Here is a 15344-nt window from a genome sequence, read left to right as displayed (position 1 = left end):
TAAGAGCAGCAGCTACTCCTTTAGGTCAAGGCAACAAAAATAAAAAATAAAAACTGCATGTTTATCTAGAGAGTAAAGCTACAATAGAATCCATGATATAATCCCATATTAGATCCAGGGTTAAGTGTTGGAAAGTTAATAATTTCACTCTTCAGGGAGCAAATTTTCACAGATGCACGGAGTTTGGAGACGACAGAGGTCCACAGATCCGGTGAGGGTCGGCTCTGGCCTTCCATGTATCATGTGTTTAGGTTCCAGTTCCTCGTTTAAGGTTGAGATGGAGATGTTGGCACAAAGCAACCGTGAGCGAAAAAATACCCACACAATCTGACACGGAGGTCCCAGTGTCTCAGCTGCAGTGTGGGTTTAAGTCCAGCTGTGGAATATCTCCTCCTCCCTCCTCCATCCTTAACAGTACCCACTGTGTAAACAAGCCCAACGCTCTTTTTTAAAAATAGTCTTTTTTTCGTAAAAAAATAATAAAAGTCCTGCCATGCCCCGGGGGGGGGGGGGGGGGGGATCAGCACTCTGCATCCACACTGTGCACGGTGACCGCGGCCTGTAGGTGGTGCGTGTGCAGGGGGTGGTGGTGCGAGTGCGTGTGTCGGTACGGGTGGAACTTGTGGCTGAGCAACGCAGCCGTTTGCGGGGGCGTGTCCAGGTCCAGGTCGTCGTCGTGGTTGCCGACGTCCACGCCGGCGGACAGCGGATCGTTGTTTCCCGGTGGATTCTCGCTGTCCTCCTGTGGACTCATGGTGCTATAACCTGGACACACACACACACACACACACACACACACACACACACACACAAAAACATTGTAAAAACCACAGAATACAGCCTCGGTTTAAACCACAGTGTGTCTCATTCTTGGGCTACATTCAGATTTCAAGCCACACTGTTCACATCTGACTCATCGCAGATCAGATTTGATTTTAAGTACCTTACAGTAACAACAGAAAATATCACATTTATGAAGCCACTCTGTATTAAAGCGGGACATTTTATAAGAAGAATGAGATATAGATCTAGAGAAAGCAAACACTCCACCACCATGTCAAATACAACAATGCTCATACAGCATATCTGACCTTGACCCACATTCTGTGGTGATCTGTGTCAGTTATAGTCCAAAACATTGGACATGAGTCACTTAAGCCTTGTAATCAAAAACAATCTTATAATCTATTTGACTAACTGATGAGACTCATTTGACTCATCATCAAGTCTAGTGTACAATCTTAAATTATATTATTCACAGTACAAATTGGGTCATGATATTTTTAAAGCATGAAAGTTGGGACATAATGCAGAAATTAGTTGAGAAACCCTTCCTTTTTGTATTCGTTTATGTATTTGTTTGTTATATTTTTTAAGAGAGGGTTACTGCATATTCAATCCAGGTTGTAAATAGCGACTAATGTATTTCCATTAGGGCTGTATCAATTAAATCGACAACTATTTTGACTAGTTTTCAGATTTTTTTAGCGTCTTAAATGTGATTATGTTCTGGTTTCTTTGCTCCATTTGACAAAGAAATCATTAAAACCGAAAGACGTCTGAGAACATCATCATTTCCAGGTATGTTTCAACATTTTCTGACATTTTCACGGGACCAAACTAAGAAACTACTCAACATATTAATCAATTCTCAAAATAATTGTTAGTTGCAGCTGTAATTTTCAACTGATCCATTTGTGTTCGATGGCAAATAAAGCTTTAATCCTTGCATTAAACTATAGTAGTTATTGTGTTGATGCTGTCATTTGGTAATCCACCTCCTTGTTTTTCAAATACAACACAGTAAATAAATAAACTGAAACAGTTTCAATAGGCCTATCTGTCAGAAAAACTACGATGAGTACGATGAGCCTGCTCTAGTTCATGGAAAACATGTCAGAAAAACAAACAGAAGGATACAATCGCGTTACTTCTATTCCTAGATGATGCATCAGAACATTTTTCTGAACAGTTAAGGAATGTAAATCAACAACACTGTGCATTGTAGTTTTTCAAGCAGGAGATAAAGACTATTTACAAATGTGCCAGTTTGTCACAGGCCTCAGTGCCAAGAAATGGGCGAAGACGAAGAAAAGGATCTACTTAGTGAAATAAAACCCTGGAGCCGTAGACGTTGAACACATCTGAAGCATCTGAATTCAAAGCTCACGCAGTGTTTCTAAAAGGTACTACATGAACACTGACAACTAAATATCCCCGCTGAGATTATCTTCTCCGTATGTTTTCGGCTTTCACGCTACTAATTTGAAAAGGACGCATTCCATATTTATGGCACTTTCCTACACATACGTGGAGCCTGGAGGAGGCAGCGTCAGAAGCCAACATGGCTGTTGGTGTCGCCTACATCGGCGTAAGTGGAGCTGAAGCTGCTGTCACGCATTAATTACTGGGTCAAAGAATAATTAAATGACAGATTGAGCATAAGGACACCGATATATCATGATTCTGCACTCAATCACTCCTTTAAACCAGGCTAATTAATAACCTCCAAACTTTATTTGATGACTGAGGTCACCCACGCTCCTCTGCTAACTGCATTAATTAACAAAGTTAGCTAGCGTTCAACAGCCCTGGTAGTTCATCTAATGGAGTATTAGAAAAGGGGAAATGTGTGGTTAGAAGCTCAGTAGTGAGTGCATTAATGTTTCAGTTCACGACGCCGTCACAGTACTGAGGCCAAAACAACTTAAAGGTGAAGTAAGTAGTTTATAGTGCCATCTAGAGGAGAGGCTGAAATTTACAACAAAGAACTGCTCCTCTGCTCACCCCCTCCCTTCCCTGAGCGCTACAGTATCCTCAGCTGGTCAAATGTCGTCCTCGTCGTCTTTCTCCGTGTCAGCAGATGAGGTTCGTGAGGCGAGGGAGAGGGCGAGCTACCGCGGCCGTAGCAGACGAAAGCGGAGAGAGAGGAGGCGGGACTTCCGCTACAAGTAAAGCGACGCTTGATTTGTTCTCTCGCGTTTGTCCTTACAGGCTCCGGTAGAAAAATGGCGTCTCGCTGCTAACAGTGGCTATGCAACCGCAGTCCGCGGTCATGTTATTTTACATGATTTTTAGAAACACTACGAAAATGAAACAAAAACTATTATACAGCGACTAGACAATGCAGGAGCACATAATATGTATAAAAGAGTGGATTTTGGGTTATATAAACCCATAAATACTACATTTTGTACCTTTAACTGTCGGTATCACCCAATTTTTCTGTGTTAGCCACAAAGCTAATATGCTAACTCCAGCTGACAACACGTCACCACTAGGGATGTGAATCTTTAGGTGGCTCACGATTCGATTCCGATTCTTAGAATCATGATTCGATTCAAAAACGGATACAATGCATAGTGTGTTAAGGCAAATTATGGCATCAAAACAATACAGTTTGTATTAGATATTGTGATAATGATATCACACAAAGGCAAACTTAAGACAAAAGTTAACATTTATTACTTCAAAGCAAATAAAAACTTACTTACTGGACAAAAATAATAATTTGAATAAATAAAAGCTTAGGCTAGCTGCCTTTTTCTCCCAGAAGTTACAAAAAAAACTGTACACAAATAACACAAATTGGTGTTTTGTGTGGTTTTTCAAAATAGAAAAAAAAATCAAAATTCAAAAATCAATTTTTGAATCGATTCAGAATCGTGGATGATTAGAATTGCGATTCCTATCTGAATCAATTTTTTCCCCACCACAGTCAACATTTGCTAATGGCTTAAATGTCCTTCTTCCACAGAGTAATTTATTGAGTTGGATTAATTACCGTGACCCGCAGGACCATGAAATAACCACCATTTGGTTATAAACAACAAGGAGGGGAAATGATTTTCCTTTATTTATTGCGGTTCAGCTTCTGAAGTGACACCAACAATGTATCTGTTAATAATGTTCCAGCGAATAATGATTTGCATGTGTGTATAGACTTAAAAAAAAACTTATTGACCATAGGAAGTACTAGACCACACAACTTTGAAAGTTCATTTCAGTGTTAAGACTTGGTTTTGGCTAAGTTAAGGGTAAGGGTTAGGCAGTGGATTGTGACGGCTAAGTTAAGGGTAAGGGGCTTAATGCATTATGTCTGTGAATGTGTATGTGGGGCATATTGAGTGAAGGTGATTACTGCATTTTTTGCCAAATTTGCCCAAACAACCTTACTATTTATCCTCCAGACAGAGCTTTGCATTGATATTTTAAAGTCAAAAAGCTTGCTTTTTATTGACGGTCCCCAGGCAAATACTCAGTAGAACCACGTTCCTGACACATTATAACGATGTTGCTGTTGTTAAAATGTTGTAAAAGAGTCAACCTGAGGCAGGTTCTGCAAAGACTAACCTGGGTTCAAAAGAATGGTTAAACAGAAAAATTAGAAAAGGGAAAAGAGCGAATGTGGGGACGAGGGAGGGATAGAGAGAGGAGGAGTGGAGGATTATAAGAAAGACAGGGAGACATACTTCAAAGATGTTTCAGACTTGGTAGATGCCAACTTTGGCAAAGTTTATCCTTCTTTTTTTTCCAGAAGCGAGAGCCAAGAGTTCAGGCTTATTTTTGTCCTGTTGACAACTTTCAGCAGCAGCAGCAGATAAGACAAGCAAATCCCTCTTAAAGTCGAGAGATAAAGAGACAGACAAACCAAAGGACTCCAAATGTCTCATTAGGACTGGACCTTTGAAATTTTTGAACACTAGAAGACTTTTAACAGCTGGAGACAGATATAAGGTAAAAGGTTCACTGACATTTGAGAGTTATTAGGTGAGAGAAACACTCTTATTCGTCTTCTTGCTGAGCTTTAGACAGGGTGATTTAAAACACACACACTGTATTTCTATGTCGGGCATGATACCAGCAGCTGGTTGGTTTAGCCTTAACAAAGTAAAATAACAATAACAGCTGTCCTGGCTCCGTCAAAATCCACTTACAAGCATCTGTAGTACTCAGCTGGTCAGGAGTTTTCAGAGTCCACAGGGTTACAGATACATGCTTCAGCTCCTATTATGCTATTATGCTATCTGACTCCAGATGTGAAAAAAAGTTACACTTGTTCACTCCTGTGTGGCTTAGATTTGCCATTTAAAAATGATATGCTCCATTTGTATGCAACTCTTACCGTTTTACTTGTGTTTGGTTAGAAGTAGCAGACTTCTAAAAAGAAATGCACAAAAGGACGTTTTTTTTCTACATGATACAATTGATACGTTTGAAATGATACATTTGGCATATGTGACGTGTGTTCTCACTGTGAACTAGGCCGTCGTCTCCTGGAGGCTAAAAGCCTCGAGTACACTCGCGCGTGAGGCCGTGGCACGGGGGGACGGAGTGCGACCATAGAACTACATAAGTGGGCGTTTATAAGGGGCCGCGTTCAGTGCATTGGTTGTTGCAGAATTCGCCGCAACACCCAAAATATTCAACTTGTACCGCCAGTAAACGTCAACTTTCCGCATATCACATACGTTGGTCAGTCTCTGTGTTTCACGTATTTCGACAAACATCCCATAATCCACCAGAATCACCGGCAGGGCTTTCCCCACCTGGGTCACCACTCTATGGGCTCGTCTTTTGCCCTTCACAAAACGATCTCCCTCTTTTTTTTTCACGTCCTACGGCAAAAAACATCGTCTTTTTGTAACGTGGTAAAAACCTCCTTCCATGAACATAAGGTCATGTGACTGTGTCAGTGCTCTCGGACAGAAGAGTCATACAAATGCGTGTACAAGCGGACCTGCTCGGCCAGCCTTCCATTGAAAATGAAGAGTTGGCGTGCGCCGTAGCGGCCAACTTTGGTGTAACCCACACTACGCCGAGTAAACTGAAGGCTTAACGCTGCTGAGCAGAGAAAGGATTCAACTCAGTTGCATCAATGTATAAATTGAATTTCATACCCAACTTTTTCCTCTCCACCCTTGTCCTCTTGCCCTTCCATTTCTACACGTTTACACCAGTATTCAAAGTTCTTTTTCTCTCCTGCCTCAGGTGACACATAGCATATTAGCCTTTGTCACTGATCTCTATTTTATGACACGAGAGAAATAATCCACACTTTTCTTGCACCGACCTCATGCAATCGTCCTTCATTTAAAAAGTGTAGCTCTTAGATATTTAGGATTAAATTGAATTACTGACTCTTGAATAGGGCTGAACGATATATCGTTATCGTATCGATATCGAAATATGAACATTCAAGATATTAATATCGAAAAAGCGACGATATAAACGATATAGATTTCCCCCGCGCTCGCCCTGCATGTACAGCTCCGGCAGTCGAAATAAACATCTTTTTTTACGATTGCCCTTGAATGCACCACTACGGCCAGCCAATCACAAACCTTATTTCATGCTTGCTGTGGATTGACAGCTGAAGCAAACCAATGACAAACATAGGAGGGCGGGGGGGAGACGGAGACTGAGACGCACACTCACACACACGACATACAGTGGGAAAATCAAAAAAGAAGAAAGAAAAGTGACATGAGTGCGGAAAATGTTGTGCCAAAACATAAATCATCGATCATTTCGCCACAACCACAGACCTGTGGTCAAGCCGGACAACCGTACCTTACATCAGTTTAACGATCCATTTTATTGGATCGTTAAACTGCTTTATTTATAAAGCACGAGTTTAAACAAACAAACCAGTACAAGTGCTGCACAGTAGGAAAAACAGAAATAAAATAGAAAGATAAAATCTTTCTATGACTGATAACGCATCTAACAATAAATAAAGCGGAGCTGCAGTAAAAAAATGTGATGATGAAAAATTATTTTTTATTTATTCTTTGGTAACTTTATGTTAATGTTGATGACTGGCAGTGATCAATAAAACTGCACTTTCCATGTGGAAAGTTTCCACAGTCTTTTGTATAATGTTTTCATTTTTCTGAAAAATGCTTGGTTTTCACCGAACCTGTAGTCATATCGTATCGTATCGATATCGAGATATCTGGCATGAATTTCGAGATATGAAATTTTGTCCATATCGTTCAGCCCTACTCTTGAATGAGACACAGAGAAAATAACACTAACCTCACAAATCAATGTTAAACTATTTCCCCCCGGCTTTATCGAACATTCACACATCTTTATCCCGTCGCGGGTTGAGTCAACGTGTCTCGCGTCCCTCTGTAGCCCACACTCTCCTCTCTTCACATTCATCCTCTCTTGTCACGTGCAGTTACGCAACAAGTAACAGAGACACTCGCTGCCAGGAGGTGGAGTGATGGCGTCCACATGTAGGTGGTGAGAGCCCGTGTGGGTGAAAACTATCCGCCCACGCCTCATCGAGTGTCAGACCTGCAAGTTCTACACATGACTGTTCTCCAAAATGATGTTCTGAGCTGTGATGAACAGAACACGCCAGGAGCTGAAACCTGGCAATAATATGCATTTCAAAAACTGAACTACAAGATGCAAATTTAGTTATTTGACAGTGCTATGATTATTAGTGTATTAAACCCCTGGTTGTATTCATATTAGATATTATATGTGGTGTCAAATACAACCTGATAATAATTACAGTCACCATGTTTATGCATATACTTGCATGTCCAACAGAGGATATTCAGAAACCTGCAGAACTGTTTAAAGAAACTTGAAAAGGAATACTATAATCTGTGATTTTGAAACCATGAAAATATCTGTACATAAAGTATTTATTGTGATGTCACTTTCTTTAAATAAATAAAGGTTCACTTCACACTTCACTCTCAGTTCTTTCCTTAAGAATCTCTGTGGACTCCACCTCCTAATCCAGGAGTTTAGCTGCTGCGTGCAGAGTGTGCTGCTGATCCCACATTTTAAAAATCACTATTGTAAATGCACATCTGCAGGTTTGTTTGTGACATCTCTGGCTTAAGGGAGTGTTTTTTTCACGCTTATTTTGTGGTTTTGTAAGAAATAAATGACTGAGACGATTCTTTTACGCTAAACTCTGTACACGGCTTTGTGACACCATGACTAAAGCGAGGAAATATTGCAAAGAGACAGAGATAATCATGAATCATGGGTGATTATGTGTATTTATGTTCGACCTTCACAGGGTGGAACACCTGTCAAAGTAACTGTTGGTGAATCTCAAGCTACACGACAACAGTAACTTGGTGAGTGGTTATTTTAGTGTGTTTCGTTCTGTTGGAGACAAATAGTCCAGAAAGAGACAATTTCACCGACTACCACGTTGCCATGGTTATTGTGGAGAACCGAGCATCTATTGGCTAGGAAAAATGACTCTACAAGCAGTTGCTTCTGCCATGACAGAGCATTACAAATCATTACGTGCAACCGACTCATTCCCTGCTCCAGAGCTAGAAGTTTGGATTGTTGTTTTGTTAATCGATAAATGCATGTGGCGCAGAAGAAAAACAAACGTCTTACCATGGTCACTCTCCGTCCCAGATCGTCCCCAGTACCGCCGTCTCCGTTCAGGAGTGTGCGTGTGTCTCTCAATCACCGCAGCTATAAATCGAGTATTACTGACTGGAAGAGAGAGAGAGAAGGGCACACGGGTCAGAACAAAGGCCGAGCTAAGTGGCACTCAAAATACGACAAAGTCGAGACCTGGCCAACTTGAAAAACTCTAATCACTTCAGAAAATAATGATAAAAAAAGCTTTCAAAGCCTCTGAAGCACAACTCACTGATTCCTCTGTCCTCGTGGCTGTCTTCATCCCTCTCGTCTCTTTCATTATCCAGGTTCGACATTCTCACTGACATTTCTGGAGCCAATGTGAAGGTTAAGAGAGCATGAGGAGAGAAGCACAGGAGGCTGAGATGAGATACAGTCGCTGCTACTATTCTGAAAACTGTGAAGTGTTTCACGCATGGTGAGTAGGCAGGACGTGTGGACAGGCTTTCTATATCCAAACAAAGCCAAAAAAACACATTTGGGAGTTGAATTACAGACACACTGTGAGGCAACATTTTAGCACCTTTGCTCCAGATAATAAACGGCATATTCAAGGATTAGCCAGAAGGAAGGCTAAGTGGTGTATGATTCTGTTGTCAGGACTTGCCAGGCTCTTTGTTATTCATGCTGCTTTAAAACGTTGTGTGTGGTGGTGAAATAATAACAATCATTTCAGGGAGGACATTTCAGAGTTCCTTTGTTGTTGTTTTTGGGCCATCACTAAAAGAAAAGTGAAGGATAATCCACTACAAACACCTCGTGTTCACCGTCTCCACGCAGCTGAAATGTGTATTTCACTGAATACAAGCTGCAATTTTACATTCATTTCAATGTCACTGACCAATAAGGTGCAAGGTTCAACATAAATACCTGTATAAATATGTATATAGCCCCTTTTCCGCTGCGGGGACTTCTCTCATTTAGCCAGGATTTTGAAAAAACCTTGGTGCGTTTCCACCAAAATCACCCAAACTTTCAATGAAAGAAAAACCCACGTGGGAGTTTTCAGATTATCAGGAACTCTACAGAGGCGGAGCCGTGTACTGACGAACGCTGATTGGTGGAACACATTTTGCAACCCACATTTAAACAAGACGAAAGAAGGAGAACAGGTGGTGTTATCTGTACGTACCCTGAGCTGCCAGTGGTGACATGTGCTGATGCGATCGCCTGTGGATTTGGTGTCTGTACGCATACACAGCCAGCACCAACACCATGATACATCCCATAATGCCCCCAGCAACTGGACCCACGGGGGCGCTCTTGATCATGTTCAGAGATGCAACCTCCTCATCTGAAGAAAAGAGACAATGAAAGGGTTAATATAGGGATAAGCAGAGATGCAAACCTGCATATGTCATTTTACCAAGACAAATTACTCAAATTGCTCTTTTTCACAATAATGCACTTTATGAATATGACATTCTCACATTTTGTGGACATTAAAGTGTTTGAAATTATTATTTCATGTTTTAACTCTGACTTAGTTTTGAATCATACATTTCCTTGAACATTATGGTCATGAACAGCCTTTTAATTATGATTTACAACTATCCAGGGCTGTCCATTTCAGATTATCAATGTCAATTTGAACGATTGCTTCACGTCTTTTAAGAGAATACAACAACACATTCTTATATATGGAAGTATAAAGTGTTATAGTAGCATAAAAAATCATAATAAAAGACTCTTGAATCTCACCGATGAGCCCAAGGCCGTCCGCGTATGGACTCTTTGCACCAACGATGCCTCCAAAACACTCTTTCTGCAGGGCACAGTAGGGCTTGTCCAGGTGAGTCTTTCCATCGCTGTCCACCATGCACCACTCACAGTCCAACACACCGAAACAGTCACTGAAACGAGGCACAGAACACAGCAATCAGAACATTTCTATACCAGCCACCTTGAAGAAGGCAAAAGCTCAATGTGTCGTCCCTCTGTTTGCTTTGTTTGTACATCCTTGTCCTATTGTTGATTTTGATGAGTTTAGACAGAAATAAACATAGTATCAATGATTTTGTAGTGAAAAAAGGGTGCTTTAGTTTCTTTTTTTGCCAGCACACTTGTGTGTATTAAGTACACCAGTCATTCTCAGAGACTGGATCGGGAAATGTAACAAACATATAAAGGTGTCACACAAATGACAGAAATGTTATATGATGACCAAATCTGCTCTTGTCAGAATTTATACTATAAATTGGATTGAAAGAGTAACACTGCCTTGGTAATACACACAAAAGCAACCTCGTACACTTCCAATTTATTACCACTGGGTGGCACTAATCTATACCAGTAATCCCCTCACCCTATAAGTCATTTTTATATACTGTACAGTCTGTGCTCATGGCAGATTTATGCGTCTCTGGTGCACGTGTTATATCTCTGTAGGCATACGCTTCATGCTGACTGTGCACGTGTGGAGTATAGTGTGTACCTGCTGGTGTATCTCTGGCTACAGCGCGTGTTGATGCACTGAGGCAGGGTTTCATGCAGACTGGGATCAATCACATTCAGACTGACCGGCTCCTGATGCACTTCACAACTGGGATTCCTTTGCAACACAAACACACACAGACACACACAGACAATCGTAAGAAAAACAAACAAGAAGCTACTGACTGGCAGAGAGGCAGTGCATATTGATCAAAAATCCCTATATGAAACATGATTAGGTTAGAGAACAAAAAGAGAATATATGAATAAAGGAAATCTTAAAAAAAAAAAACATCCACTACAGCCTTTGACAGCTCGTCAGCGTATGCAAATCAGCTCGGAGAAAAGGACAAACCTCTGCGCTGCCTGACACAAAACATAGAAAAGTCTGACAGCCAAACATGATAATTGCACGTTTCCCCTGAAATAAAAACAGGAATTGGCATTTTAAACATTGACATGCTGTCAAAAAAAAAAAGCTGCTGATGGTTGAGGAGGAGAGGAAGTGGTGAATGATGGACAGACGGAACGGCAGGAACAAGCAAACAAGAAAAAAAAAACAGCGAGAGTGTAGACGTTAATGTGAAGAAAATCCCACAAACACTTACAAAGCACTGACATTCTCTATTGTTTGAGGAAGAGGAATGTGACGCAGGACACATTCAGGTACACAGACGTACTGTAACACTCAATTCTATACGACAGTTTACATAATGGTAAAACAGTTTGTTGATATTTAACGAGACATTACAAAACCAGCATTTTAACCAATAACTACAAAGAAAGCAATACTGGTGATGGTTAAAGGAAAAATCAGATTAACAAGGATAAATAGAAGAAAGTGTAATGTAAAATGGGGCTGAATGATTTGAATTAATTAATTTATTAATCATCTAATTGTGATTATTTTGAAAATTTGAAATTGCGATTACAGTAGGATTGACAATATTAGAGGAAACAACTATTTTTTATTGCATAAACTCATTTAAAATGACTGTGTGTAACTCATAATGATAGAATATGATGTGGAAGTGAGGACAATATTTCATCTAAAATATTATTTTGACATGCGTTTTGCCTTAAACAAATGTTGCGCCGCTTGTGATTGGAAAATTGCAGGAGGCTGTAGTGATTTTATCTATATTTAATGTGAAATCGATATTTTTCTTCTGCTTTTCATTGGCCTCTGTTATTATGTAAACTGCTTTTACATGTTTTGAAAAATAACAACCACTGAACATCTCCATACACTTAAGAGACAAAGGAGAAATAACTACACACTCACACAGCCAGTTACATTACTGCTAAGCAATACATTTCATAATAAGAGGATCAAGATAATCAGAAAACTAAGTGCTCTCTGTAGCAGTGCTCATGAAATTTGTTTTTCCTTTTAGTTCTTTTTACTAACATAATTAGAAAGCACGGCAGAATGTGTGCACATGAATGTAGCAGCATGTGTCCGTGAGGCTCAGACAAAAACGTCCACTGACCTGTTTTCAGCATTGGTGAGGTTGCCCGTGCACTCGTTGACCTCTAGAGGGCACTCACATGGACACTCGCACTCATTCTGCTCCATTCTGAAAAACACTCATGATGGTTACCCATAATAATCTACAACAATGAGCTTCACTGACCATGTCCCTGGTGTGGATTGTTACTAAACCTCTCAGCTTTGCTGCACTGCACAGATGAAGCTTTTACCTGTGGCAGTTGAGGCAAAGTCGGTCCACGGTGCTGCAGGCGCAGAACGCCAGAGAGTCACACGTCTCATTGACGATGCCAGCGAAGGCGTTAGTGCCGGGGATTCGGATCAGGCGGTACTTTGAACAATGGCTACCATGGACCAGGTTAGTGAGATCGCCCTGAAAATAAAATATAACAGTGAGATTTCAGCCCAATGAGAATCTGGGAGTTTTTAATATATTCCTTTATTTTTAATGGTGCAAAAAACCTTTGATGCTACAGACTTTAAATTGCATTCTCAGGGTAGGTACTGTAAATAAATATAATAATACAGAATGGCAGAACCAATGATCACCACTAGATAGCAGCACTGTACTGACAAATATGAATAAGGTGCACTCTTCACTGATGCTTACCATGATGCTGGTGTTGAACTTGTAGAAGCGCTGCACAGTGCGGTCGCTGAAGCTGTTGCACAGGTTTTTCTTGACAAAATTGGGATGATTGAGGATGTCGTTGGCCACCAGCGGCTCCTGTTATAGGAACAATTGTGGAATGAAACACAAAAGGATCAGTTTTTGGATGAAAATGAGTGCGTTTTTGAGTATTTTCTCTACGTTGTACACAGCAATGAAATGCGATAATCCCAAAAATGAAGCATTTTTCCTCGAAAAGCATCCACACATTTGGTCAGGAGTTTTGATGTAACTGTGTGTGCATTGTTCGTATATGTATATGTCTGTTTTTTTTTTTACCTTGTGTGTGATGTGCTGTTGCTCAGCAGGGGCATGACCTTTTGGGTCAATGAGAGTGGGATGAGCTACCAAGTATCCTCTGTCCTCCATAATGAAACACCTGGAATGTGCCGACACAAATGAAAGAGGGTTAATAACAAAAACGGTTCATAACAGCAAGTTCAGTAACGTGATTAAATATCTATTGTATGATGATGTCCCTCTTTTTCCCCCCAGTGCTATGTTCGGCTTCATTCATCTGCATAATAGCGCTCCATTCTGCTTCCCTTTGTTCCTTCACCATTCCTCTGCGCCCCCACGTCTCCCCTTTGAGCTAATCCTGTTTTATATGACCTCTAAAACACCAACAGAGAGAGCGCGGAGGAAGTGCAGCGATAGAGGACGTAGTGGAGCGAGGTGGAAAAGAAAGGGGCTGAAAATTAAAGCTGAAGGAAGTATGTAGGACTGAGGCAGCGGCAACGCTGCATCGCTAACTGGAATGCTCTGATAATCAGCTTATCTCTTTTCCCTCATTTTTCTTTCCTTCTTGATCTCTCTGCATGTTTAATTTGGGCTCAGTACAACAGATAATTAGCTTCAGCAGGAGAAATTCAAGGGGAAAAGGGAACAGGATGAAAGTGATTTGCATAAAGGAAGCGGGGAAACAAATCACTCCTCCACATCTATCCTGCACTTACCTGAGCTTGTTGCCTTTGTCCTGGTTGCAGACGGGCAACAGGTCGAGCAGGACTTTGTAGAAGTAGCGGAGGGTGAAGTCGATGCCCATCACTGCTACGGCATAACCGGGCGCCGACAGTGAGCTGCAGAACAGAGAGGACACGGCACAAGATTAAGGAAAAAACAACAACAAAGCTTCCTGTTTAACTGTTGTTTTTGTGTGTGTGTGTGTGTGTGTGTGTGGTGAGCTTCACGCATGCACCTACACACACACACATCTGTTTACACAACACAGACTGTCTGATTATATGCTCACTGAGCCAGTGTACTACAGCCCACAGTGAATGTTTATGTGTACACTGAACATTTGCATGGACCAAAGTAAACACGTCTTATCACGCTGTTTAAACACTGATGCTCAGTCCATTTGCAGCTCACTGAACCACATGTAAATCTCACTAACAGTAACAGGCATTTTCAGTTCTCCAGCTCACACAGGCTGTGACAAAAACATTATGTAATTAACAGACCCAAGGCTTTTTTATTCCACTGAAGTCAGACCATGTGGTTTAGGATTATTATGTCACTCACTGCACAACCCACAACACAGAGAACAAAGCAAAACTGGTCAATGGTTTTCTTTAGTTTCCCTCAAACTATTTCCTGAAGTGACTCCCGGGCTGAGACATGAAGCGACCACAATAATGTCTGGGCTTGTAACATGAAGTGAGATTCTTGATGAACAACGTGGGGGCTAAAGTGAATGATCTGCACACAATTGCCAATCCTGAAAATCCTGACTTCTATTAAACAGAAACTGTAGGTCTGTAACTTGGGCCCTCTGGTGGTGAAGGAGCAAATGCCTGCATTTGATTATTTCATTTAAATTCCCTTTTTTCACAGCATTTAGTTTGAGAATGTGTGTGTCATGATACATGATCCTGTGGCAGGTGCTGCAGCCTAGTGGTGTGGCTGACCATGTGTCGTATTACAGAAGAACATCTGCACGTTCTTTCCTCTTTTTTTTTTTTATCTCAGTCATCCCAAGAGTGACTCACACAGCTGGACTAAAACTACAGGTGGATTTCAAACAATGACAGCGAAGGGTTTACATAGAGAGAACTATGTATTCTTTTTTTCTCACCTCGACGCATGGATGGTGTGGCTAATTGTGACGACATATCCTGCCCCGCCCACATCCAGGTATGGCCCCGTGAAGGTGATGAGGCCAGGGTTAGCCACGGCGTGCTGGTACCTGCACAACACAACGTACAAAAAGAGGGTTTTCTCATAGTTAGGGTCATTTCAGAACTTTTTATGTGTTGAATGAAGGGTTTGGCAAATGTTTGACCACACACTGAACTTTCACCGACGATCAAACCACCTACACTTTAC

At 41.1% G+C, this 15344-nt stretch overlaps 1 protein-coding gene across 1 annotated transcript in view; it reads right to left on the bottom strand.

The window, feature by feature from the left end:
- Positions 1-520: 520 nt before the first annotated feature.
- The window catches only part of cachd1 (cache domain containing 1), a gene marked incomplete at both ends in the record, with an annotated part of 85339 nt that continues 70515 nt past the window's right edge, over positions 521-15344 (bottom strand). The window contains 12 exons of the mRNA XM_083888061.1: positions 521-765; positions 8389-8490; positions 8651-8728; positions 9551-9712; positions 10120-10271; positions 10853-10969; positions 12345-12431; positions 12556-12716; positions 12954-13070; positions 13293-13392; positions 13970-14092; positions 15094-15204. Of these exons, the coding sequence (XP_083744187.1) occupies positions 521-765; positions 8389-8490; positions 8651-8728; positions 9551-9712; positions 10120-10271; positions 10853-10969; positions 12345-12431; positions 12556-12716; positions 12954-13070; positions 13293-13392; positions 13970-14092; positions 15094-15204 (1555 nt within the window). The remainder of the gene's footprint in view (positions 766-8388; positions 8491-8650; positions 8729-9550; positions 9713-10119; positions 10272-10852; positions 10970-12344; positions 12432-12555; positions 12717-12953; positions 13071-13292; positions 13393-13969; positions 14093-15093; positions 15205-15344) is intronic.

This window comes from Microchirus variegatus (genome assembly GCF_963457635.1).
Source record: "Microchirus variegatus genome assembly, chromosome: 4".
Classification (NCBI taxonomy): domain Eukaryota; kingdom Metazoa; phylum Chordata; class Actinopteri; order Pleuronectiformes; family Soleidae; genus Microchirus; species Microchirus variegatus.
This window is presented reverse-complemented; position numbering and strand designations above follow the sequence as displayed.